General features: G+C 43.3%; 1 protein-coding gene and 1 long non-coding RNA gene across 4 annotated transcripts; one reads left to right on the plus strand and one right to left on the minus strand.

The window, feature by feature from the left end:
* Nucleotides 1-948: 948 nt before the first annotated feature.
* On the minus strand, nucleotides 949-17,198 carry THAP12 (THAP domain containing 12). 2 transcript variants are annotated; one of them, XM_065074098.1, is made up of 6 exons: nucleotides 16,838-17,118; nucleotides 12,519-12,669; nucleotides 7,720-7,840; nucleotides 5,991-6,098; nucleotides 4,987-5,023; nucleotides 949-3,808 (listed from the first exon to the last, which is right to left on the minus strand). In XM_065074098.1, the coding sequence occupies exons 3-6, from the start codon at nucleotides 7,732-7,734 to the stop codon at nucleotides 1,860-1,862; spliced, it is 2,109 nt and encodes a 702-aa protein (XP_064930170.1). In that variant the 5' UTR covers nucleotides 7,735-7,840; nucleotides 12,519-12,669; nucleotides 16,838-17,118; the 3' UTR covers nucleotides 949-1,859. The 2 variants fall into 2 exon arrangements, with proteins under 2 accessions (XP_064930170.1, XP_064930094.1); XM_065074022.1 differs by lacking the exon at nucleotides 12,519-12,669 and having other exon boundaries at nucleotides 16,838-17,198.
* Nucleotides 16,574-21,092, plus strand: LOC135580251 (uncharacterized). Of its 2 annotated transcripts, none has more exons than XR_010474759.1 (2): nucleotides 16,574-16,673; nucleotides 17,721-21,092. It is a non-coding gene; the product is annotated as an uncharacterized LOC135580251 (long non-coding RNA). The 2 variants fall into 2 exon arrangements; XR_010474742.1 differs by having other exon boundaries at nucleotides 16,599-16,872.
* Nucleotides 21,093-26,578: the final 5,486 nt, after the last annotated feature.

A 26,578-nucleotide genomic window follows, 5' to 3' on the forward strand; every position in this document is an offset into this window, starting at 1 on the left:
TTTTTATTTTAATAGCATTAACATAGATTTGAGCTGTTTTCATGCATTTAGAGGAACAGCGCAAGCTTTTAGCTAAACCACCTTTTGGCTGACCAAGGCAACAACTGCATTAACGTGACAGAATACACAAGCAGCAGTGGAAACAAAAGATAATAGATTTAAAAATTAATTTTACTACTCCAATGTAAATAAAAGCTCCTGAAGGCATTTCTTAAGATGCACATAGCCACTTTAATAGCTAAGCTTACCTACTAAAGGTTTGGTTTTAATTTATTCTTATTACTTGACTGCATTAAAACATCAATAACTGTATTTGTCATAGTCTCTTACAATCATTTGATTTTCTTTTGCTGGAGGCCCTTCCCACTGCAACAGGAAAGTACATAAAATTACAACCGTAAATAAGTGATAAAACCAGCATTTATCAGACTAGCTGCAAAACTTCTCAACCATTTCGAATTTAATCCATTCCCATCTGCTTCAGTTAGAGAGAACTTCCACAATTAAAAGAACTGGATTTAGTGCCACCTTAAAATCATTTAAAAAACCTTCAGTAGAACATACAGATCAGAATTACACCAAGTTTCCTGTGTCTTAAGACAATGCCACTCACTGGAATTGAAAAAAAAACGTGAGAAAGAAAATTGCCCAAACTAAAAGACACCTTACAAAAGGTTCCACTTAAATTTGAAAAGAAACTTGTTCCCGGTGAGGGTGGCAGAGCCTGGCCCAGGCTGCCCAGGGGGGTTGTGGAGTCTCCTTCTCTGCAGACATTCCAACCCGCCTGGACACCTTCCTGTGTAACCTCATCTGGGTGTTCCTGATCCATGGGGGGATTGCACTGGATGAGCTTTCCAGGGCCCTTCCAACCCCTCACATTCTGTGACTCTGTGACAAGAATACCCATTCTCAGAGAGGCCCAGCTTTACTAAGAAATCCAGTACTATGTAAAAAGCAATTCACATTTTATTTTAAATTGCAATAAACTGTACAAAAAATGTTTTATTCTTGCAAAAAATAACAGCAATATTTTTAATCTGACGTCTAGACAAACAACAAACTCTTACTTTAATCTTTCCTGGGCGAGTTTACAAATAAACAGACAATAAGATGCACGGGGTTGTGTCAGAGTCAGGAGAGAACGAACAGATTTAAACATTTGTGGAATAACTTCTGAGTTTTTAGTGTCTTTTAAGGAATTTCAGTATTCCTGCCATGCCTGTTAAAAGCCTAAAGAAAAGGAAGTTTTGTGTCTCACACAAAGGAATGTAAACAGTCATTGAGAGATTAAAGAGGTTGACTCTTCCAATGAAACCATAAACGTACCTCTATACCACTAACATTCACTTTACACCGAGAACAGTCCACAGCACAAGGATTGTGCAACAGCTGAATCCGCTCTCCAAAATCCCAATTAAATATACAAAGACTTTTTTAAAAAGGTTTTCAATAATAATAACCTATTACAGAACTGGATTATATTATTCTTTAACATTCTGAGGTTTTTTTTTCTTATCCTAATTCATGAGCGAATAAGTAACAGCCCCATTGGATCTACAATCAAAATGTACTTTTTCCAAGATGCAATAAAATAAACGAGCACCTAGTTAAGTCAATTAGATGTAGAAATCACCTCTGCCAAGAGCATGGGCTTATTTTCAGGCTTGGTTCTGTTCGCATAACACATTTAATGCAGACTAACAAAACATAATTTGAGTCACTGACCGCAGCTTCTTCAGTCTGAGACCTAAAAGGCAATTGCAGTGATTTTTGCTTTAGATTTCACATTTTTTTTCCCCTCAGCATTGAAACTCAGCTAAGAAAAAGCTGTTTCAACAGATTGGTTAGAGCTTAAAAAATTAAGCATCTTCTGTCACTTCAGAGTTGTTTGAGGGAATAAAGTCTTCTTGAAATTCCACTTTTTCCGGATAAAGTTTAATATAGGTGTCCACCATTAAATCCAAGTCATGTTTTATATCAAAGTTTATGTTTAGCAAAGCCAGGTTGCTCGACCTTTGCTCTGTCAAGGTGTTTTTCAGATATGCCTTTAAGCGCTTTCGTCCCATTTCATATTTCTCATTCTCCACCTTCATCACTGGAAGTATGCACAGGACTTTTAGTAACGCATAAACATTAGGGAAAAACTTAATGTCAGGCAAGTGAAGTGCTTCATAAATAGTGGCTGGAAGTTCAATATCTTTTCCTCTGTGCTTCCACTTGATTCTCCAACAATGAAGCTCAGCAGAAAGCGTGTCTGGATTAGGCAAGTCATTTTTGTACATGTCTGCGTGATGCTCCTCAGACGTATTGAATTTGAGCTGTCCCATGACTGAGGGCACCAAGGATAAACACTTAAGAGCTTTTAAATGTTGTTCTGAGAAGATATCTTTTAATTCTTGGATTATATGCTCTATTGTGGGGACGCTAAGGATTTCTTTGTAGTAATTTTCTGACGTTATCTCAGAGTCCAAGCTCCCCTGTTGTGCCCTGCGAAATTTTCCTGGGAGTTTAACTTGTACATCCAGTTTTGTAGCCAGATTTGTTGCTTCCTCAAACCAAAATTCATGGTAAACCTCAATGTTCTCCATCACTTCATTCAGAGAATGCAACACCGCTGTTAAGCTGCCAGCTGCAAAGAACACATCTGATGTTTGTCCCTGGAGATTTTTTCCGAATGCTCTCGTAAAAGACAGAGCATTTTTCAGAATCACGATAGTGACAATGAAGTCAAAATCTGTTAACGCACTTGAAAGTACAAACGCTCGACCGGCAATAAAGTTGTTCCACCTGACGGATGAGTCACTACATACGGCATCCAAGCACAACACCAATGCTTGTATGAGGTCCACTAAAACCTCGAAAGTATCATGCCTGCCCGTCCACTGAGACCGGCAGATTTCCTTCAGCTCATTACCCTTCACCTCATTGTTTTGAAAAAGAACAGAAATTGTGTTGTCCAGTTCTACCAGTAATTGTGGAAACTGATTAAAAAGACAGCAAACTTCTTCGATTGTTCCTAACGCAATGGAAACGCCAACAACAGGAACGGATTTAGCTAGCCAAATATTTAAGGCACAAGAGGAACACAGCGTATACACAGCTTGGGGATACTTTTCTAAGAGTCTTGTAGCCACAACTTTCATTTTAGAAGCAAACCCACTGGAGACGATGTAGGCTTGACCTCGACAGTACTCCATGTTTAGACCCCACTTCTCAGTAATAGTTGTGTGGAACTTGACAGCTAAAATTTCAGGATCAGCCTCGTAAGGCAAAAACCCGATGAATTCTTCTCTTAGATTATGAGAATCATCAACAAATCTCACCAAAACCGGCAAGTGTTCCTCTCCCGCTATGTCTACTACTTCATCAGTGACTATAGAAAAGAAGTGCGAGTCTCTTACTTCCCTCAGTGTCTCTTCTCTAACGCAGCTTTCACAGATCTCAAGCATTTGTTTCTGCTGAGTTTTTGAACAATACTCAAGATTGACTGCAGTCATCTCGAATCGTTTCCTCAGAACTTCATCTCCTGAATTTATTCTATATTCCAGTAGAGCCTGAAAGTTATCTGAAGTAAAAATACCTTCTGGCAGCTCATCGACACCATGGCCATCCAAAGGAATATTCTGTTTACCCATTAGGATCAAAATTTCAAACAAAGACTTAAGGTAATCTTTGTTTTCTCTTTCTTCCAGTGTTAAGGGAACAGCTTCTTCCTCTTGTTCTTCCCCTCCTTCCTCTGAGACAGTATTTTGTTCATTGCTTTCGTTCAGTTCTTGAGTTGCCTGTTGCCGTTCGAAAGCTTCATCAACTACAAAATGTAAAATACTGTAAGTGTCAAGATAACATGAATAAAACATTACATTTGCTTTCCACTGCTGCCCCCATTACCCCTAAGTTACTGAATTCCAGAGAAGAATGTTTCCAGTTTAAAAGTGAATATCAAAAAGAGTTTAGACTGGCTGTTTGAATCAAGAGGCAACTCAAATATCCTCCTGATACATATAAAATTACACTTATTTGTCCTGCATTAACTCGTCAGCCTTACTAAACAAAGATTTAGGGAGGGAACAGAGTGATAGTTCAGCAAGCTTGCTGGTGACACCAAGCTGGGAGGAGTGGCTGACACGCCAGAGGCTGTGCTGCCATCAGAGACCTGGACAGGCTGGAGAGTTGGGCGGGGAGAAATTTAATGAAATAGAACAAGGGCAAGTGTAGAGTCTTGTACCGGGGCAGGAACTACCCCAGGTTCCAGTATAAGTTGGGGAATGACCTATTAGAGAGCAGTGTAGGGGAAAGGGACCCGGGGGTCCTGGGGACAGCAGGATGACCATGAGCCAGCACTGGGCCCTTGTGGCCAGGAAGGCCAATGGTACCTGGGGTGCATTAAAAGGGGGGTGGTCAGTAGGTCAGAGAGGTTCTCCTGCCCCTCTACTCTGCCCTGGGGAGACCACACCTGGAATATTGTGTCCAGTTGTGGCCCCTCAGTTCCAGCAGGACAGGGAACTGCTGGAGAGAGTCCAGCGCAGGGCAACAAAGATGCTGAAGGGAGTGGAGCATCTCCCGTGTGAGGAAAGGCTGAGGGAGCTGGGGCTCTGGAGCTTGGAGAACAGGAGACTGAGGGGTGACCTCATTCATGTTTACAGATATATAAAGGGTGAGTGTCAGGAGGATGGAGCCAGGCTCTCCTCGGTGACAACCAATGATAGGACAAGGGGTAATGGGTACAAACTGGAACACAAAAGGTTCCACTTTAAATTTGAGAAGAAACTTCTTCTCAGTGAGGGTGTCAGAGCCTGGACCAGGCTGCCCAGGGAGGTTGTGGAGTCTCCTTCTGTGCAGACATTCCAACCCGCCTGGACACCTTCCTGTGTAACCTCATCTGGGTGTTCCTGCTCCATGGGGGGATTGCACTGGATGAGCTTTCCAGGTCCCTTCCAACCCCTCACATTCTGGGATTTTATGAACTCAGTTTTTACGCTCACTTACTCTTTTGCTGCTTCAGTGTTCTTATTTCATCTTCACTCTTAAAAAAAAAAAAAGAATTTATATTAATGATGTCTAGCGCACCACCTTAAAACATTAAAACACGGATACAAATATTGCAGATGAGACCATTTTAAGAGTGTTAATATTAACCAAAAAGTGCTAGAAGGTCCAAGAGAAGGTGGTTTCTTCAGGTAGCTTATTGCTGCCACAACACGTATCTACTAACTTCATGAGAATATTTTGCTACTACTGCTAATCTTCCCATAATTTTATAATTATTAGTAAAGAGATTCTGTTAAAGAATTCTGTTTCAATATGAACATGCACTGCCAGTAGACAGAACAGTCTTAAACTTTATCTTCAGTCAATAAACAGACGCAAACTCAAGGAGAAATATTTAGAAATTGCCTGTAATCTTCCTACATAAAAGCAGAGTTTAAGAGTTGAATTCCTCTTAATTGTCAGTATACTTATAACCACAGAGACCTAGAGACATTCTTTTCTATAAATGACACACAGGGGTACCGACGAGACACAATTCCACTAAAAAACTGCTTGATCTTGGTTTTATACATGCATCATCTTTTCAGAACAATAAACTAAACCAAGCATGTCTGAATCGGTGCTGAGTTCAAGAATTAAACGCGTGAACTGATGATCACTGTCAGTATGTAGCAAGAATTTCACGGTACTATGCATCAGTTATATCCATTTAGCACTGTAGTAACAAGAAAAAGGAAGATATGCACTTATTTTGGAAAACAGAATAATCTCTGGATCAATACATTTCATTTTCCAGGTTATTTCATCCAACCTTCCTTAGCAGATAGAATTCATAACAGGATAATATTTGGGCATTTAAGTTTATAATCAACAAAAAGATACTAGAATAAGCAGTACAGGAAACACAAATACTCAAGTGATAAATATTATTCTTTGACACTTGTATACAAAATATTGAAATACTATATTAAAAGCAGAAAGTCTGACGTGAAAAAACTTACCAGCTCTTTTATCCTTTTCCTATGCCTGCTGTGGGGATTGTTCAGGTGACTTGTAAGATCAAATATAGTTGGCACAGCATTATCCCGTAACACTGTTCTGTAAGGGCTCTGTAAGAAGAAAGACATCTGGATTAGAGATTTCTTTGGGAAATTCTCACTGTGTATGCACAAAAAGGAAAACCCCAAGCAAACAGAGTTTCACATACCATGCCCACCCTCCTTTTCTTTTTAATTCCTTTTTTTAAAAAATTATTTTCACTTTCTGAAGTTTAAAAACCAAAGAGAAAGTCACGCTGTGCAATTTACATTTTGGGGTATCAAGAGAACACTGAAAATGAGAAATATTTTTTAAATAAAGCACCACCCCACTCAAACCACAAACACTTTTTCTTCCCTGTTATCTTCACATCAAGGACCCCAAATGCAATGATTAATACTGTAATATTATGACTTTTTTTTTTTTCCTCAATAAAAAGACATCAGAAAGGAAACCTTTTGTTAGTACTGAGCTCTAGCTTTTGTCACTTATTTCACAGTTCCAGAAACAATCACACAATCATTTTCACAATGCAAATGTCCAACTGCTTCTTTATGTAGACAGAATCATCATTCTTTATGAATAAGACATCAGTCTTTACAAATTCCACAAATCAGTACTGTGAAAGATAACACTGAAGGAAAATGCATCTGTCAAACAAGCAGGAGGAATAAAAGACTTCTAGATGGTCATGTAAATGTTTCTAGCAATTAAAGAAAAATATTTTAAGTTTATATTTGGATATATTGCAGACTTATGTGTTCTAAACTGCCTAATTTCCAGTAAGTAGAGAATTTTAACTGATTATGTTTATACCTGTCATTAGATTGAAATACATTTTAAACAAACTGAGTTTCATAAAGCTTCATTTGTAATTCAGAATCACTTCCAACATTCAGTTTTTTGTTTGTTTCTGCGATGCTGGCTCATCAGAGACCCTGTCACATGGAACACTACCAGGAGCTCAAAGTCTGACCTGCTATTTTAATTATCCTTCATAATTACAGGACTGATCTTGCCTATGTATCAACATAAAATTCAGGCTGGGAATTAAAACTTTATCCAAAGTCCCAAATCCACCATTTCTTACTGTTATGAAAGCTGTTCAAATCAGCATTATCATGTTAGCAAGAAGAATTGAAAGCTATTATTTCATTGCCAGGAAACAGTGCCATGATTTCAGCTGGATAAAACAGAACAGGAACCAAAAGCTTGATAGATGCAAAGAATATTTAAATCTCTTGGCCACAAGAGTGTGTAATTTGACTGAATCACACTATGTACACACTTCAGTAACAGCACATTAATGATTTTAAATAATTAGAGGTATGCAAACTTACATACTTACACCCCATAAATTAATATAATGTTGTAACACCTAGTGACAATAAACAAAATGAGCATTGCTTTGCATGAGGAAAGAACTGCAGTGAAGACCAGGGCTCCATGGAACACATTAAACCATCAGGAACAGCTCCGCTTTTCTCTTCCCCAACTGCTCATTTCCACCTCATCCTTTGTGCCAACATCTGTGAGTCCGTGCAGTGCCCTGAACCACAACAACGATCTCAATTAAGACTAAAAATTAATTCCGGAATACCCAGAGGATCAAAGATTAAAATGCGGCACTCTGAGGAAAAACATCAGTCACATTTTGCAAGAGGCAATAAACAAATGCTTGGTTTTACTTACACTTCTACATATCATAGAAGTCTCAAAATGTTTGGCGCACAATCTGTAATGCTTGTTCAGTTGATCTGGAGTTTTATCTTCTAAATCTGCCCTTCGGCAGTTCTCTACCCATCTTTGACACCTGCATGTAAGCAAAAGATTTAGGTAGTTTCAAGGTAAAACAAAATCCCCCACAATTTCAAACCATACTCAAAATTGGGAGCGCAGCGAGCCCTGCTCTTTATGTGAGACTAAAGAAAGTTCCGTACACCTTCTGCTGTAACTTACTATCAAAGATTTTAAAGATCTGTTTTTCTCCTTTTGCTCACCACTTAACGCTGCCCCAGCAAATTCATTAATCTTTTCCCTTATTTCATATATTTTTGCCTTTGTCTCACACACGCAACAGATGTTAATGCAGTTGCTCATGAAACCTGACCATTTAATTCTTAAGAATTTAATATTAGAAAGTTAAAAAAGAAAGATGAGCTTGTAGACTAAGGTCATAAAGTTTCGAAGGCAGCTGTTACAATAGTTGTCTTCGCCGCCTCCCTCCAAAATACAGCATTTTTCTTATTTATTGTGGTCATTGAGGAGTTTAGAGTAGATTTCTGAGAAGTGAAATAATAAAAATCAAAAAGCAAACGTTTTACAGACAGCGCTCACTCCCCTGAAGTTTTTGTTACAGGCATATTTTTACATTTAATTCTGCTTTAGATTAGTTCTCTAAGCTATAACACAATGCTAAAGAAACACTTCACCTGCTAACAGAGCTCCTTGCAGATACGCAAGAAACTGTTTCTTCTGGTGAGTAAACCGCTTGCAATAATTGATGCAAATGCATTAGTCAGCTCGTATTTCCCCCAGCGGGGTCCATGCAATCACTTTCTTGCTATGGGTTTTTGAGCAACAGCACACTTAGACTGATTCTGCACAGCTACTCCAGTAAAACTCATCTGCTATTTTATTTATGCGGTAAAAGATATCTATAAATTAACAAGACTCCAGCAGCTATTGAGATCTTTGTATTTAAAAGTTTGTTTTTTAAAAAAGTCATTTCCTTCCTGCAAAAATAATCCTCTGAAGCAGCATTATTTCAATGTCTTTGCTTACAACCAGTGGCATCCAGAGCCACCAGTTTACAACAGCACATAAGTAAGCAGTTGAAAACATATGATACAGATGACTATAAACCTTCACATGAATGCAACTGATGATTTGTTCATTATTTTAACCATACAGAGTGGTGACACAAGCTCCCATTCCTCCTTCCCCAGACAAACTCAAGAACACCAGAGACAAGTACATTATAAAGAATCACAGTAATATCACAACAAATCTACAGCAAAAAGAAGAAGGAACTTTCGCTACAGTCTCAGTGCCTTATTTTACTTCACAATCCACCACTCCGCTACATACTTTTCAACGTGGACTCATATTTTAAAGTGTTGTGTAGTTTTTGGTTTTAATTGGTAATGTTGGCAATGTCCACAAAGTTCAAGGAACCTACACAGAGAAGTTACATGAAGAATCTACTATATCAGCAAGGCACAGTAGGGGAGATGTCTTCACAACCCAAGCATTGCTGAAACTCATGAAAGTGAAAGAATTACTCAGCCCACTGAAAAACAAAAGGCTTTAAAACTTCTTTGTTATTCCTAAATTAAAAAAGACAGGTCCCGAGCCAAGAAACAGCTAGAAGTTAAAAGAAAGCGTTTTTATTAGAATATTATTTTTGTCTGCAAACATGGCATTATTGCTCACAGGAGGAAGGAGGGAGGAAAATAATTAGGGATTATTCAACAATTTAGGAATGAAGGCTGTCTCGCCAGATGTTTTGATGGGCAGCGCAAATGAGGAAATCCACAGCTCTGAGTGGATGCAGCATCACCTCTAACTTAACAAAGTGCAATAAAGGGCAACTGTGAAGATGAAAAGGGAGGAAACTTGGATTCTGATCTCTGCTGGCTGAGCGGTTTGTTCATCTGAATTTTTTTGTTCATGCAAAATATCAAAATAACAGTGGCAGCAAGCACCATAAACCAGGAATAATTTATAATATTGCTCTTGGAGCTCCACACATAATAGCCTTAATAATGATGTAAGAAATGTTTTTAAAAAAACAAATAAATATATCAGTTTTTTGGCCTTGCACTCCTGCGTGGACAGTGCTATCACCCCAACAAGAGAACAGGAAAGAGTTCTTCATGTAACCAAACAGTATAAACATGGTATTTTCACATGGGAGACCTTTAGCATGCAGATTACATTGAATAAGGCTCTCATACTTTCTGAGTAGGCGCTGATTACTAGATAACTCATTAAATGTGATCACATTGGGCTGTCACAAAGGCTGATGAGCCTCCCTGCAGTCAGTGGGGAAGGTTTCAGTCCAGAGGGGTATCCAGAGGAAGAGCCTGATCACAGGTGTCTTTTCTGCCTCTCTGTGACCCAGGGAAGCTGTCGGGGAGCAAAGCCAGAGAACTGGCACATAATTGTCGAGGACAGACAAAAATCAGCCTGAATCCCTCGCCTTCAATGCTGCTGCCAACCAGAGAACAAGTTAAGCAGATACTAGTAACAGCAGGTAAGAATCATGAATGATGGCAAAAGGCACCGTGAGCTCTTCAGAGACGGGAAACGAGGCTCACAGAGATTAAGTTAACCACCCAATAATCCTCTCCCTTCCCAACATCTTGTACAGTTACATAGAAGCAGCTGTGGCCACTGCCTTCTGTGCTGAAGTCAATATAGAACCATAGAACCATTTCAGTTGGAAAACACTCTCAGGATGATTGAGTCCAACCATAACTTAACTCTAGCACTAAACCATGTCCTGAAGAACCTCGTCTAAACACCTTTTAAACACCTCCAGAGATGGTGACTCCACCACTGCCCTGGGCAGCCTGTTCCAATGCCCGACAGCCCTTTCCAGGAATAATTTTTTCCTAATATCAAATCTAAACCTCCACTGGTGCAACTTGAGGACATTTCCTCTTGTCCTATCACTTTCTACTTGAGGGAAGTGACCAACCCCCTCCATGCTACAACCTCCTTTCAGGCAGATGCAGAGAACGAGAAGGTCTCCCATCAGCTCCTGTTCTCCAGGCTGAACCCTTCAGGTCCCTCAACTGTTCCTCATCACACTTGTGCTCCAGGCCCCTCACCAGCTTTCTCACCCTCCTCTGTGCTCTCTCTAGTGCCTCAATTTCCTTCTTATGATGAGGGGCCCAAAACTGCCCCCAGGATTCAAGGTAGGGCCTCACCAGTGTCGAGTACAGTGGCACAATCACTTCTCTAGCCCTGCTGGCCACACCAGTGCTGGTACCAGCCATTATACTGGTGGCCTTCTTAGCCACCTGGGCACACGCTGGCTCATGTTCAGCCACTGTTACCAACACCCCCAGCTCCTTTTCCACTGGACACTTTCCAGCCACTCCTCCCCGAGCCTGTAGCGCTGCCTGGGGTTGGTGTGACCCAAGTGCAGGACCTGATACCTGGCCTTGTTGAACCTCAGACAACTGGCCTCAGGCCAATGATCCAGCCAGTCCAGATCCCTCTGTCTGGCCTTCCCACCCTCCAGCACATCAACACTCCCACCCAATTTGGCATCATCTGCAAACTTACTAAGGGTCCACTCAATCCCCTCATCCAGATCATTGATAAAGAGATTGAACAGAACTGGCCCCAACACTGAGCCCTGGGGACACCACTCGTGACTGGCCAACAATCGCATTTGGCTCCGTTCACCACAACTCTTTGGCCCAGCTCTCCAGCCAGTTCTTTATCTGTCACAGATACACCATCCAGACCATCAGCTGCAGCTTCTCCAGGAGATGCTGTGGGATATGGCGTCACAGGCCTTACTGAAGTGTAAGCACACAACACCCACAGCCTTTCCCTCATCTACTAGGTGGGTCACCTTGTTGTACAAGGTGCACACTGAGCAGATGATTCAAAATAAGCCCTTGGCATGTGGAGCCCCAGTTTGTGGATCCTGATCAGACATGAGCACTGAGATCATCAGCCCATCAGAACAGCAGATGGGAAACCGGAGCTCCAGACATCTAGAAAACTCCACTGGCAAAGGCTGGAGCGTTGATGCTTTCTCAGGTTGCTGCAGGACTAGAGGGAGATGGTGGAGGTTGTGTGACTGGACACAAACTCCATCGGAGTCTGAATTCGGCCCTTTGGTCTCACTACAAATTTGGCGCCAAATCAAATGCTCTCCAAGGAATGAGAAATGGAAGAACAAAGAAAAAGGAGGTCAGATCCCTGAAGCCACCCAACATAGCTCTTCATTGTATTATCTAAGCAGCAATTAGATTATTTTAAAATGAAATTATGTATAAAGCTTTCTCCAGTTTTTTAGTATTCAACTAACACACTGTATACAGCTGCACACATGCTTTAGTTGCAAAATATTTGGAACAAATTAAAAGCCATTTCGTTGCAATATATTAAAGCACTGCTCGGGTATCGCTCATTAGCTTTTACAAAGGTTTTCTTCAGTCACAAACTCCACATTTTCAGGGATCTGCTGACATCTCATGGAAGCTTAAATGGCATTTTATTTAAGTGTGGACAGTGTTTTATGTTACCCCAATATTGGTCAACTGCAGGAGAACACCATCTCTTTGCTTAAAAAGTATTCTGTTCTAAAAACTCACACCTGGCCATGACAAACAGAGTCAGAAACATGGATAGGGCTAAATAAACAGATGTTACTGTCCAGACTGCACAAAGCTATAAAAATATGCATCCTTACTGGGGTAGCAGAGGCTATTTACATTAATGTTTGATATGGAAAGACCACATACCATTCAGTAAATGCAGCTGGTTCTTTTGCAAAGCCTCATCTGTGCAGCCCTTCTTGTTTTCTCAGGCAGCAACAATAATTGAAACTGGTCTTAAATAACTGGTTTGTTCTCACAGACTTGGAACATCTAACTGGAACTGCTTAGCACTGAACTGGGAAAATGTAAAGGGAATTATTTGGTTATTGCAGAAAAACTGAAAGCAGTAAAGTAGTAGAGACAATTTACCTGGGACTATGTATATCTCTGCAATGATTTTCTTTAAATTAAAATTTATTTTTAAAGATGTACTCTAATGCCATTATACTCAGCTTTCTCACCGTAAGCTGCCAAGTGCAAATAACACATTTTTGGCATAAAGTACTTTGCTCGCTGGACAAGTTTGACCTATAACAGTAAGAAGTTTCTATGACAGCAAGTAGTATGACCAACACACTGTCATTAACAGTGCCCAGCCTTGCAGTGTTTGGGCATCAGGAAGAGGTCTGGTTATTCTGGCTTTAACACAAGGCATTCACCCAGGAGAACTCAACAACATAGTGGAAAACACGGCTTTAAGCAGCAGCTACTACCTATATGAGCTTTTTGTATCTTCATTTGAAACCACTTACAGGAGACTGTTTTCTTAGGGAAAAAAAAACCCTGTGTACCCATAATTCCCATGGGTTTTGAAATTTCCCATAAATCAGGTCAAGCAGCTTGAAGGAAGGAAGCAAGAGAATATAATGTGTAAATCATCAAAAATTTCAGCCTTAATTACCTACTGTTAGGAAAGAGATAACCAGTATTGCTCTAGCACCTAAATACCTTCCAAAATTGTGAGGAACAAGTTAAGTAAATGATTTTAAGAACATTATCTAGATTTAAATGTGAGCTACCATACAGGAGTTTCTATGCCTAAGCGCATGATTTATTTTCAGGACATTTTCCATGCCCTTTCACTCAGACACTTCTTGCTCTACCAGTGCACCACACCTGCTTTTTACCCATTGGGAACCTGAACATCCCATCACTTTGCTGTTTCTCATGCTGCTTCACCACCAACCATCACCCTCGCAAGCCTGTGACAGTTGCCTGTCACACCAGTGTCCTATTTGTAATGCAGACACGTTGTTGTCCAGAGCCACGTCACCTCAGCATACACAGTAGGACTGACAGACTTCCACCACCGTGCTGGCCCTGAATAGGGTCCCCATGATGCATGGGCTCCCCTGCCTTATCCCATTGTTCCTGTCCCACATCCCTAACAGATGTGCAGCCCCTCACACCCAGGTACCTTCTCATATCTTCCTATATACATCATAGCCAGGCACACTCCCTTTCCCTTCCCTCCTACACTCCTCAAAGCCAGGCAGCCCCTCACAGCCCCCCACACTCGCATTCCCCCACTCCTCTCATGGCCAGGCAGCCCATCACAGCTCCCCAACTCTCCCATAACCAGGCAGCCCTCACATCCAGGCAGCCCCTCACCTGCCACCCTCTGGAGTGGCCACTCACGGCCAGGCAGCCTCTCATAGAATTGTAGAATGTCCTGAGCTGGAAGGGACCCACAAGGATCATCGAGTCCAACTCCTGTCCCTGCACAGGACAACCCCACAGTTCACACCATGTGTCTGAGGACGTTGTACAGTCTCTTCTTGAACACTGTTAGGCTTGGGGCCGTGACACCTCCCTGGGGAGCCTGTTCCAGTGTCCAGCACCCTCTGGGTGAAGAACCTTTTCCTCATGTACAACCTGAACCTACCCTGGTACACCTTCCTGCCATTCCCTCAGGTTCTGTCACTGGTCACTAAAGAGAAGAGTTCGGTGCCTGTCCCTCCACCTCCCCATGTGAGGAAGCTGTAGCCACCGTGAGCTCTCACCTCAGTCTCCTCTTCTCCAGGCTGAATAAACCCAGTGACTTCAGCTGCTCCTCATACGGTTTCCCCTCCAAATCCTTCACCAACTTTGTAGCCCCTTCTGGACATTCTCTAGTAGCTTTATATCTTTTTATCCTGTGGCACCTAGACCTGTACACAGTGCTCCAGGTGAGACCAGAGCAAAGCAGGACGATCCCCACCCTGCTCTGCTGGCCATGCTGTGCTGGATACACCCAGGACACGGGTTCATCTTCTCTGCCAGGGACACTATCGGCTCACATTCAACTTGCCATTGACGAGAACCCCAGATCCTTCTCTGCGGAACTGCTTTCCAGCATCTCTATAACCACATACCCCTCTCATTCTCTCCCAACACTCCTCAAAGCTGCACCACCAAGTGCCAAGGGAACAGGGTTCTGTGACTCTTCCCAAGTAACAAGTGACAGGATGAGAGGAAATGGCCTCCAATTGTACCAGTTGAGGTTCTGACTGGATATTGGAAACTTTTCCTCACAGAAAGGGCTGTCAGGCACTGGAACAGGCTGCCCAGGGCAATAGTGGAGTCACCATCCCTGGAGGGGTTTCCACATAAGGTCCTGAGGGACATGGGGAAGTGCTTGGAGTGGGTTATAGTTGGACTCGATGATCTTCAAGGTGTTTTCCAACCAAAATGATTCTCTGATTCAGCTGCACACTCAATTTTCACACTGTAATAGAGCCTAAAGGTCACACCAGGGTTTGTATCATTGTGTGCTGGAATATTCTCAGTGGGTGAGGTCTGTGTCAAGAGTGTGATGGAAACGAAAAGAGAATACAGGAGAGAACAGTGGGAAGGGTGGAGGGACAAGAATGAAGGTAAATACCAGGCAGAGCAAGTGATCACTAGTGATCACCCACAAACTCTGCACCCTTAAATCCTGATTCCCCAAATCCTGCCCCCTTAAACCCTGCACCCCCAGTTGCTGAACACATGAACTCTCAAACCCTCACCAACCCTGCACCCCAAGATCCTTCTACCCTAAACCCTGCATCTCCAAACCCTCCACCCCCATACCCTGCTGACACGCCAGAGGCTGTGCTGCCATCCAGCGAGACCTGGACAGGCTGGAGAGTAGGGCAGGGAAAAAATTAACGAAATATAACAAGGACAAGTGTAGAGTCTTGCATCTGGGCAGGAACAACCCCTGGTTCCAGTGTAAGTTGGGGAACGCCCTGTTGGAGAGCAGTGTAGGGGAAAGGGACCTGGGGGTCCTGGGGACAGCAGGGTGACCATGAGCCAGCACTGGGCCCTTGTGGCCAGGAAGGCCAATGGTACCTGGGGTGGGTTAGAAGGGGGTGGTCAGTAGGTCTGAGAGGTTCTCCTGCCCCTCTACTCTGCCCTGGGGAGACCACAGCTGGAATATTGTGTCCAGTTCTGGGCCCGTCAGTTCCAGCAGGACAGGGAACTGCTGGAGAGAGTCCAGCGCAGGGCAACAAAGATGCTGAAGGGAGTGGAGCATCTCCCGTGTGAGGAAAGGCTGAGGGAGCTGGGGCTCTTGAGCCTGGAGGACACTGAAAAGTGACCTTATTAATGTTTATTCTCAGTGAGGGTGGCAGAGCCTGGCCCAGGCTGCCCAGGAAGGTTGTGGAATCTCCTACTCTGGAGGCATTCAAACCCGCCTGGACACCTTCCTGCGTAACCTCATCTGGGTGTTCCTGCTCCGGCGGGGGGATTGAACTGGATGAGCTTTGGAGGTCTCTTCCAACCCCTGACATTCTGTGATTCTGTGATCAATACATATACAAAGGGTGAGCATCATGAGGATGGAGCCAGGCTCTTCTCAGTGACAACCAATGATAGGACAAGGGGCAATGGGTACAAACTGGAACACAGGTGGTTCCACTTTAAATATGAGAAGGAACTTCTTCTCAGTGAGGGTGGCAGAGCCTGGCCCAGGCTGCCCAGGGAGGTTGTGGAGTCTCCTTCTCTGCAGACATTCCAACCCGCCTGGACACCTTCCTGTGTAACCTTATCTGGGTGTTCCTGCTCCATGGGGGGATTGCACTGCATGAGCTTTCCAGGTCCCTTCCCACCCCTGACATTCTGTGAATCCTGAACTCCCAAACCCTGAACCCGTCACTTTCCCCTCCCACGAGTCCCCCCTTCCCGCCCCGGGAGGCCCCGACCGGCGGCCGCTCCCGCGCATGCGCAGCCGCCCGCCCGCCCCCCCCCGGCGCCGGCTCTGAGCGCGGCGGGAGAACCGGCAGCTCCGGGCAGCGGCCGCCGGCCCCTCACACCCCGCTGTACCCCCCCGCCGAGGTGAGGAGGCGCGGAGAGGGGTTGCAGGGGGAGGGAAGGAGACGCCTCCCCGCCGCGGTGTCTCCTCAGGCTGCGGGTAACACCTCCCGCCCCCCCACCCGCCCCTCGGCACCGCGGGGCTGCCTTCCCGAGGCGGCGCCGGTAGTTCCCGGCTGTTCTCTCACCTGACCGGGTCCCGGGGGAAGCGGAAGAAGGCCAGGTCGGACTGAGTGCTCTTGCGGGTGCAGTTGGGGGCCGCACAGAAGTTCGGCATGATCCCCCCCCGCCCTGGGTTGGCGCCGCTGCCCCTTTAAATCGGCGGGCCGGAGGGAGGAGGGGGGGAGGGTGTGTATGTGGGGTGGAGGAGGAGGCCGGGGGGGAGGGAGGGAGGAGGGGGGTAGGGGGGGAAGCGGCTCCACACTGCTGTGAGCGGCCGGGAGGATTCACCGCCACCCTCCGCCGGGACAAGAGCCGCCTCCTTCCCACAGTGCACCGCGGCGGGGTGCCCATGCGCGGCGCCGGCGTGAGCGGTGCGCATGCGTGTGCAGAGGGGCGGGGCTGAGCGCCTGCGCAGGGGGAGCGGCGGCGGGCGGTGTTGCGCATGCGCCGTGAGGCGGAAGCCAGCCTGCAGCGCTGGGCCGCACCGCGGTGTGGAACTATATATATATATATATATATATATATATATATGTGTGGTATAATGAATATGTTTACCTTAAAAATGACCTGAGGCTGTGGAATGATGTCATAGCTTTTTTCCTTTGTGTGTTAAGAGGGTGTTGGTCTCGTTTCTCAAGTAACATGCGATAGAACGAGAGGAAACGGCGTAAAGATGCATGAGGGGAGGTTTAGATTGGATCTTGGGAACAATATTTTCCTGGAAAGGGTTGTTGGGCATTGGAACAGGCTGCCCAGGGCAGTGGTGGAGTCACCATCCGTGGAGAGGTTTAAAGGATGCAGAGATGAGGTTCTTAGGGACAATGTTTAGTGGGTTGATGGTTGGACTTGACCTTGAGGGTCTTTTCCAACCAAAATGATTGTATTATTTTCTTCTGTTTTGCTTTTTAGGAAGGTGTCGTTATGCCACAGCCAAGATGAATAATGAGAGGAACCACAAATGTTTCAAGCAATAAAGTAATCCAACAGGGAGTGTACCCAGCATGAAGAGTTTGTCAGGTCTGGCATAGGGTAAAATGAGACAAAGCTTAGGAAAAAAAAAGGACAAGCATACACACTTGTTATCATAGATTATAAGCAAAGAAATCTCAGGTAGCTGCTCAGCTGGCTCCAAAACTGGAAGATGTATAGCTTGGTCTGTATCTGAAGTAACTGGACTTGGTGATAGGCAACTGGCTTCAGGATTTGAGCTAGAACTCTATGCAGTACCAAGCAACAATATAGGAATGCATCAGCTAGCTCTATATCACAGTATCACAGTATGTTTGGGATTGGAAGGGGTCTCAAAAGATCATCTAGTCCAATCCCCCTGCTGGAGCAGGAACGCCTAAGTGAGGTCGCACAGGAACATGTCCAGGCGGGTTTTGAATGTCTGCAGAGAAGGAGACTCCACAACCTCCCTGGGCAGCCTGGGCCAGGCTCTGCCACCCTCACTGAGAAGAAGTTTCTTCTCAAATTTAAGCGGAACCTCTTGTGTTCCAGCTTGATCCCATTACCCCTTGTCCTATCATTGTTTGCCACCGAGAAGAGCCTGGCTCCATCCTCATGGCACTCACCCTTTATATATTTGTAAACATTAATGAGGTCCCCCCTTAGTCTCCTCTTCTCCAGACTAAAGAGACCCAGCTCCCTCAGCCTTTCTTCATAAGGGAGATGCTCCACTCCCTTCAGCATCTTTGTTGCCCTACGCTGGACCCTCTCCAGCAGTTCCCTGTCCTTCTTGAACTGAGGGGCCCAGAACTGGACACAATATTCCAGGTGTGGTCTCCCCAGGGCAGAGTAGAGGGGCAGGAGAACGTCTCTGACCTACTGACCACCCCCCTTCTCATCCACCCCAGGTACCATTGGCCTTCCTGGCCACAAGGGCACAGTGCTGGCTCATGGTCATCCTGCTGTCCCCAGGACCCCCAGGTCCCTTTCCCCTACACTGCTCTCTAATATGTAATTTCCCAACCTATACTGGAACCTGGGGTTGTTCCTGCCCAGATACAAGACTCTACACTTTCCCTCGTTAAATTTCATTAGGTTATTCCCCGCCCAACTCTCCAGCCTGTCCAGGTCTCTGATGGCAGCACAGCCTCTGGCGTGTCAGCCACTCCTCCCAGCTTGGTGTCATCAGTAAACTTGCTGATAGTCACTCTATTCCCTCGTCAAGATGTCTTGAGGATTTTTGGAGCAAGTCCCACTCCATGGTGGTGTAAAACAATGCTCTAATTAACTTCTACCTGGATGGGAGCACTCTGCCATGGATAAAGAACTGGCTGAAGGAGCGGGCTCAAAGAGCTGTGGTGAATGGAGCCAAATCTGGTTGGCAGCCGGTCACAAGCGCTGTTCCCCAGGGCTCAGTATTGGGGCCAGTTCTGTTTAATCTCTTTATCGATGATCTGTATGAAAGGAAAAGAAAAAGAAACAGAAAACTGGGTAGTTGGAAGAAGAAAAAGAATAATTCCCCAAATGTGGTCTGCTGGTAGTTTGAAGTAGATACAGCAGCTGTGAAATGTATGAGTGCTGATGGCAAATGATAATTGTTTCAGGTGTGGTAGTGCTATAGTGTAAAAATTCAGCTTTGATAAACCTTTTGTATATCTTAAAAGCCACGAAAAAACATCCTGATATTGGGATTTGTTGGGCTTTAGAAAACATAGTCCAAATGTATGAAATGGCCAAAAGGGCATAAAGGAAAAACAAAAAAAAAGAAGTCCCTTGATTCCTTTTGTCTTCAAAACTTGTAAGCTTTTTTGTTCGATATGAGTAGAACAAAAGCTGTCGTCTACATGAGAAGGCCTTGTCATCATGCACCCTTCAAAATAGGAATCTCAAAGCATGTTTCATTTGACTAATATCAATAACATCAATTTATTTGGTGTTAATTCTTTACCAGAACTCAGGCATGTATCTCAGTTCATTCCTTCCAAGTGGTTTTGAGTAGTTGATTAAGCCAATACTAAAGATAAGTTTAGCTGCACCTGACTGCTTGCACTTTACTGGGCAATTGCCAAGGTTTGTATATAGTGAACTGTACAAGGGAGTTAATCAGATAAGTAACCTTTTTTTAAGTACACTCATTTGCCTTTAGGTTAGATGTAATTTGGGTAGCTGCCATCTGATTTGTTGTGCAGATTGCCTAAGTGTTTCTGCTGATGCAGAGGAACACACAGAAGAGAGCAGGATCATCTTCAGTTGTATGACTGTATAATGTTAATGTGAAGCTGTGTAATTTTCAAACTCTTTTAAAATCTGCTTTGGTATGAAAAAGTACTTCTTCACCCTTAAATAACTCTTATCTTTTGCCCAAGATCGAAGGGCCTTTTCCCCTCCAAACTGATTCACCAAATGAAAGTGCATATGTACTGAAACTCTGTCTTATGGTTCTGGACAAGCAAAACCAGAACATTGTAATAACAATATTAAATTAAACATGGCACATATTTCTGAACTGTTGCTTCTGACTGAAGCTTCTGTTGATACTGCATCATTTGAATTATAGAATCATTGAACAGTTTGTGTTGGAATTGCTACACAAGCATGTTATGGCTTTTACCTCCTAAATGTGTATATATTTGCATATGAGCCTTCCTAATAAAATTAATGCAATGGCTTACACATAAAGTTAACTTAGTGAAGGCTTCTAGGCGATCTTTTTTTATGGGGAGACTAATTTTGAAGCAATTCCTATATAATCAAAAGAACACAAACTTAATTATTTTCAAAACCCAACAATATTATTAGAAGCCCATTATTTTTAAAGAAAATTAGTTTACTAAGTTGAAAATTCCAAAAATTAGCTTCTTTTTTAGAGTACAGAAACCACAAAACCCTTTTATTTTCTTGCAGAGCAGCCTTTGAATTGTACATATATAATTTGTATGCTGGTAATTTTGTGTCTTAAACAATCCTCCATATTATTGCAGTATTGCTCACAATGTATTTCCAAGTGTGTCTGTCTATTATGTATTATAGACTGTGTTAGTAGCCTTGTATGTATGATCTCTATTCTCTGGATAAATTATTCTTTAAGGAATTTTGTGTGTTCATGTGGATGTCTTAATTGCTTTATTTGAATGCTGTGTCTTTAAGGTCAGCTGTGTCTCAAATCCAGGATTGTATATCATAAATAGTGGTTGTAAAATAAGCTCTCTAATTTATTTCTGGAAATGATCCTAAAGTAAAAGTCAGTATGCCTTTATTTTCTGATTGTACTGTTTAAGTGCAATTGTCTACTCATGCAGGCCTCCTGCTATTAAAAGTTTGTTTGCAAGAGAATATTTGAAGTCTGAAAAGCTTTCGGGACTCTTATCACTATTATATTGTCTTGCAAGTCTTACAGCCGCATTGTTGGGATAACTTTTTCGTCAGAACCCAAGGGACATCAGGTTAATCCCACAGAGGTATTTTTGTAGGTGTCTCTTTGAGATGTGCTGAAATTCACAATGACAGGACGAAAAACACGTTGTTTATGTCCAGGGTTTGTCTGCAGTCCTGGAGAACAGGAAGGGAAAGGTGGGGAATGACTCAAATCTTGAACACTGTGTGAGAGGATCTGTGAGGCCACGTGGGTGCACACTCAGTGTGCAACGTTAGTGACCAACATGCAGCTTCGCTCACAACCCTCAGTTGGAATCATGCAGCGCCCTGCTTCCTCCCTCAGGGCTAGTTTTTTGGCAAATGAAAGCTAGTGATGTCTGTGATGATAATCAAGGGTTATCAGACCCATTTCCCATCGCATTTTCCCCTATTTCAGTAGCATCTTTTTTTTTTTCTTGTCTGATTCAAAGAATGCTGATTTTTCATAGGTTTTGTATCAGGTCTTCAACATGAGGGAATCCAGAGGGCTGTTGGTGTTGCAGCACTGTACTTTTATAGAATCACAGAGTAGTCTGGGTTGGAAGGGACCTTCAAAGCTCCCCCAGTGCCCCCCCTGCCATGAGCAGGGACATCTTCACCAGCTCAGGTTGCTCGGAGCCCCGTCCAGCCTGGCCTGGGATGTCTCCAGGGATGGTTCATCCACCACCTCTCTGGCCAACCTGGGACAGGCTCTCATCACCCTCAGTGTAAAAAAAACTCCTTCCACATGTCTGGCCTGAGTCTCCCCCCCATTTAGTTTAAAACCATCAGTCCTTGTAACACAAGGGTGTTGTGTCAGACTCTGCCCAAATGACGTGGTTTTGTGCACAGGTGTAGCTTTTAAAATGACCTTACTATGTGATTTACTCATACTGAGCTGTATTCTGGCCTACAGCTACGCTCCCTGCACAGGAAAGCAGGCTTCAATATTACAAGCAGCTGCTCTGAATCCCATCCTCGCTTCCACTGGAGCTGCTGCAGCTTCTGAAGGGCTCAGCCAGCCCAAGCAGATGATACAGTACATGCTAACGGACAGACAGACATACATCTCACCATGAAGGATTTCAAGTGAGGGAATCTGAGTCACCTTTTATTTTCCCTATTTGCTGTCACTGGGAGTGACAGCTTGTCTTTATTTGACTGCAGAAGCCTTGCTACTACCAGTATTAAGACCAATCTCATAAAAAGTACATGAGTTTTTTCCCAAATTTTCAGGGAAGACTGCACAGAAACATTATTTCTTTCTGGTTTACAAACTCAGCGCTAGCTTGCTTTTCATTTCCACTGCTGTTTTCACCCCGTAACAATACAGGACGTTTAAATAAACTTCCTTTCACAAAGCGTTCCAGGATCAATATTAATTTCTTGAATCCAGGGCACAGCAAATGAATAGGATCCTTCAAACACAGTTGGGCATAGAGTTTGTAAATTATTGTATTGCTAGGAGAAACAAGGTCGGTGATTGTCCAGATAAGCAAATGCCTAATTTCATTGGTAATTACAATCATTAACTGCTTATCCTGTTGGCTGTGGAGCTGCATTTGTTTTGCAGTCTCTGCAGAGTGATAAAATACATCCTTTACCAGTCAATATGTTCACTTGCTTCCCCAGCATTTATTTAGTTCCCCATCTTAGCCTCGTAAAAATTAGTCAAAATCAGGAGCAAATAATTCACTTATGAGTTGTGTTGGACTTTGACGCAATACACTGTCACTCTTCATGGGTTAGAAGTGCAATTCAGGGGAGAAAACGCAATCTCCCCTAAAATACAATGCAAATTAGGTTCTATTGCGGCTGAATTTTACTTAATGCTAATCTGGGGTGTGTTCATTGAATTGCAGAAGTATGTCAAGAGTTACCGATGGTTTGTAATACACGTATGTGACCATAGATAAGGACACAAGTTGCACGGCGAAGCGATAATTTTAATACTTCACCTTATTCCCACGCTTGCTATTCTGAGAAGCGCATTTGCTTTCTTCGCAGCAAGTTTATATGTTCTGCACCAATACAGCAGGCTACAAAGTGGCTGCGTCTGCCTCCCTAAATTGCAGAGGGCACCGACTTTAATTCGCTGTTTGATATGCTGCAGAATGACACAATGAAGTTGTGGGTATTTTTCGTTATCTGAGGTTATATAATCAAGTTTTTGCAAAGTGCTTAAATCAGCGCTCGGTTCGACGCACGGTGGCGTTTTGATGGATTTAAGCCTTGCTGAATTTAGGTACTTTCAGCACTGAAGCTCTTACGCTTTGTAAAATAAATACACTTTTAATATAATATGTATTACTTACAATAAGGGGAAGAAAAATACATTAACTGGCAACACACAGCTGTCTTCCATGAAAGCAGTTGAAATACCTTTGTGGATTTAAATACAAATAGTCCTGGGTGACAATCCCTGTATCTGACAAAGTGTATATAAAAGGCTTCTCTGGCAAACTGCCAGCACCCAACCATTGCTGAGGCTTCTGCTTTTATCTTAACCAGGAGAAAAAAATGTGATGGGGAAAGTGTTTGAGGGGCAAGAGAGAGTTTGGGAGTGGTCTGAGGGCAATGGAATGAAATTAAAATAGAGATGCTTATGTCAGGAAAGCACATCGAGTCACTGAATTATCTCTTCAGACAAGTGGGAACTGCATTGTTTAGACCATTTAACTCAGAAACAAAAAAAGGCCAAGAAATAATTAAACTTTTCACAGAATCACAGAGTCGACTGGGTTGGAAAAGACCTCAGAGATCATCCAGTCCAACCCTTGGTCCAACTCCAGTCCATTGACTAGATCATGGCACTAAGTGCCATGTCCAATCTCAGCTTAAAAACCTCCAGGGCCAGTGAGTCCAGCACCTCCCTGGGCAGCCATTCCAATGCCTGACCACTCTCTCTGCAAAGAATTGCTTTCTAATCTCCAGCCTCAATTTCCCCTGGCAGAGTTGAAGCCCATGGCCCCTTGTCCTATTGCTGACTGCCTGGGAGAAGAGACCAATCCCACCTGGCTAGAACTGCCCTTCAGGTAGTTCTAGAGAGTGCTGAGCTCACCTCTAAGCCTCCTCTTCTCCAGACTAAACAAGCCCAGCTCCCTCAGCCTCTCCCCATAGGGCTTGTGCTCAAGTCCCTTCCCCAGTCTTGTTGCTCTTCTCTGGACCCGCTCCAGCACTTCAATCTCTTTCCTGAGCTGAGGGGCCCAGAACTGAACACAATACTCCAGGTGTGGCCTCCCCAATGCAGAGCACAGAGGAAGGATCACTGCCCTTGTCCTGCTAACCACGCTGGTTTTGATACAGATATTTTTGTTAGAATATAGGCTATTTCTCTCTTATGCAAGACAGAGAAGATAATTTAAACCATCTTTAAATTCTTCACATTTAAATTACTTACAATGTTGCATTCATCTTAGTATAAAAGCATAGCTGGTTTCTTTCTTCTTTTCTCAGTTGCTGTCAAACTGATACAAATAATATATATATTTTTTTTTCCTTGATTTTCCAATTTTGCTTTTGAAATTACCAACGTCAGGCTCTTGGAAGCTGAAAATTTAGTGTTTATGGCAGAAAAGAAGCAGCTGCATCATTCTCATCTCGCACCAAGCTGATGCGCCTCTCATCTACCCAGGAAACCCTGCTCAAAAAAGAAAAGAAAAAAGGATTATTTTGGAGTCTGTATCCATCATGTTGTAGCAATGTGAGTGGAGATGTAGTGAATAATCCAGCAAGAACTATGAGCCTGGTGACCTGGGCTGCATACAAATCACCTTCTCCACCTGAAAATCTCCCCCCTGATGCTTCCGAGCTCATTGTCTTCCCCTTTCCATTGTCTTAAGGTACAAAAGGACGTGTGGTAAGACAGAGATTATTCTGTTAGTGCTCAGAAAGCTTAATTAATTAGACCGGTGTCTCTAATTGATGAGAATCGTATTGTTCAAGCTGAGGGGGTACTCAAAGTTGCACAAAACAAAGTAAGAGTGGTTGACGGTTGCTACATTTCTTTCCCTTATTGGAAGGGGGAACATATGTTGCTTAAATGCATATAATTGAGCAATTTCTTAAACAGAAAACCCAGCAGTGTGCTGTTATAAATAATAATGCATGGCTTATGTATATCACTGATTAGTTTTTTAAATGCTTTATAAAAGGGGGAAGTGGAGGCGCAAGAGAGGTGACACAACTTGTGTGGGTTGCTCACTAGGTCACCATCAGATGAAGAATACTGCAGGTCCTGGTAGATCCCCATTTCATTTCTACCAAAATTCACTGATTTTACCCCTTGAGGCTCTTTTAAATTATGCGAGTTCCTAGCTTGCTTCGACTGCAAAATAAAACAGATTATTACAAATTACTTTTACTTTGTAGGTTTTTTTTATACTGTTGAGCTTCGCCTCCTTATGAAACAACAAAATGTTGCTGCTATCGACAAGTTTCTCTGTTGTTTTTGTCAGAAAGCGCTCTGTAATTTTGGGCGTCCTTAACCGATGACTCAGTCAGAGACTGCGGATGTAGGTAATGAGAACTAAGAAAGTGATTAACATCTGGAAGGCAACTCAGGCGAGAAAAAAACACTGGCATTTTCACATTCTGCATTTTCTTCCTTCACCCACAGTGAATTTGTTTATATTACAGGAATTAACTGGGAAAATTTCACCTGTGGGACGTTTAGCTATTCTTCTCTATTAGTGAAGTAAGTCTAGACTATATTGTTTTATTTTCATACCGACAAATTCAAAATAGACATTTCATTCATCAGACATAAAGAAATGCTGCCAAGTTTCAGCCTCCTTCAGGTGACCTCCCTGGATTAGGACAGAGGATCCAAACTGGCTCGTACGCTCATCCTGAGTCCAGATAACCTTAACTGAGTCTTCTGGAAAGCTCCATGATGCTCCTGGGTCCAGTTAGGTCTTCTTGACTTGAAAAGACTCTCATGACCACAAACCAGAACCTGCTGGTGCATCTGCTGGGACAACTTTGGTGGACCCATCCCAGGTGATCAACCACCTCAAAGCTCAGGTCGCTTAAGCTTTTCAGGACTCATTATTTGTATGTTTTGGGTCTTTTTTTCTTTGCCCATGGTATCTCTGCCCTCCCATTTTTATGGGTAATAAAGAAATGATTGTAGGTTAATCTGAACTAAATGGAGATGTTACTGCTGTAACTACATTCAGAATTTGGCCTTCAGATTTTCTGGACCAATCGCAGCTTCAGGTACTTCATACGTAACTGGCTCATTTTTTATTATGCGTCTCTTTTCTATTGCGTGTGCTGAAGGAAATTAAGCATATATGTATTGAGTATATATATATGCACATACGTGAGTGTCAATGCATGTCTGTCCACCTTGCCCATAATACCTTTTGATCCCATTGGCTAGTTTCATCCACTTTTGGAAAAAACAAAAAACCAACCAACCA

Source organism: Columba livia, chromosome 1 (genome assembly GCF_036013475.1).
Source record: "Columba livia isolate bColLiv1 breed racing homer chromosome 1, bColLiv1.pat.W.v2, whole genome shotgun sequence".
Lineage (NCBI taxonomy): Eukaryota > Metazoa > Chordata > Aves > Columbiformes > Columbidae > Columba > Columba livia.

Excerpts from the sequence above, each read along its gene's own strand:
- THAP12 (XM_065074022.1), bottom strand. The coding sequence starts at position 16,926 with ATGCCGAACTTCTGTGCGGCCCCCAACTGCACCCGCAAGAGCACTCAG. Across the intron at positions 6,099-7,719 it reads CTTCTATGATATGTAGAAGT|AGCCCTTACAGAACAGTGTT; the intron begins GTAAGTAAAACC and ends TTCTTCTTACAG. Across the intron at positions 3,809-4,986 it reads AACACTGAAGCAGCAAAAGA|TTGATGAAGCTTTCGAACGG; the intron begins GTAAGTGAGCGT and ends TACATTTTGTAG.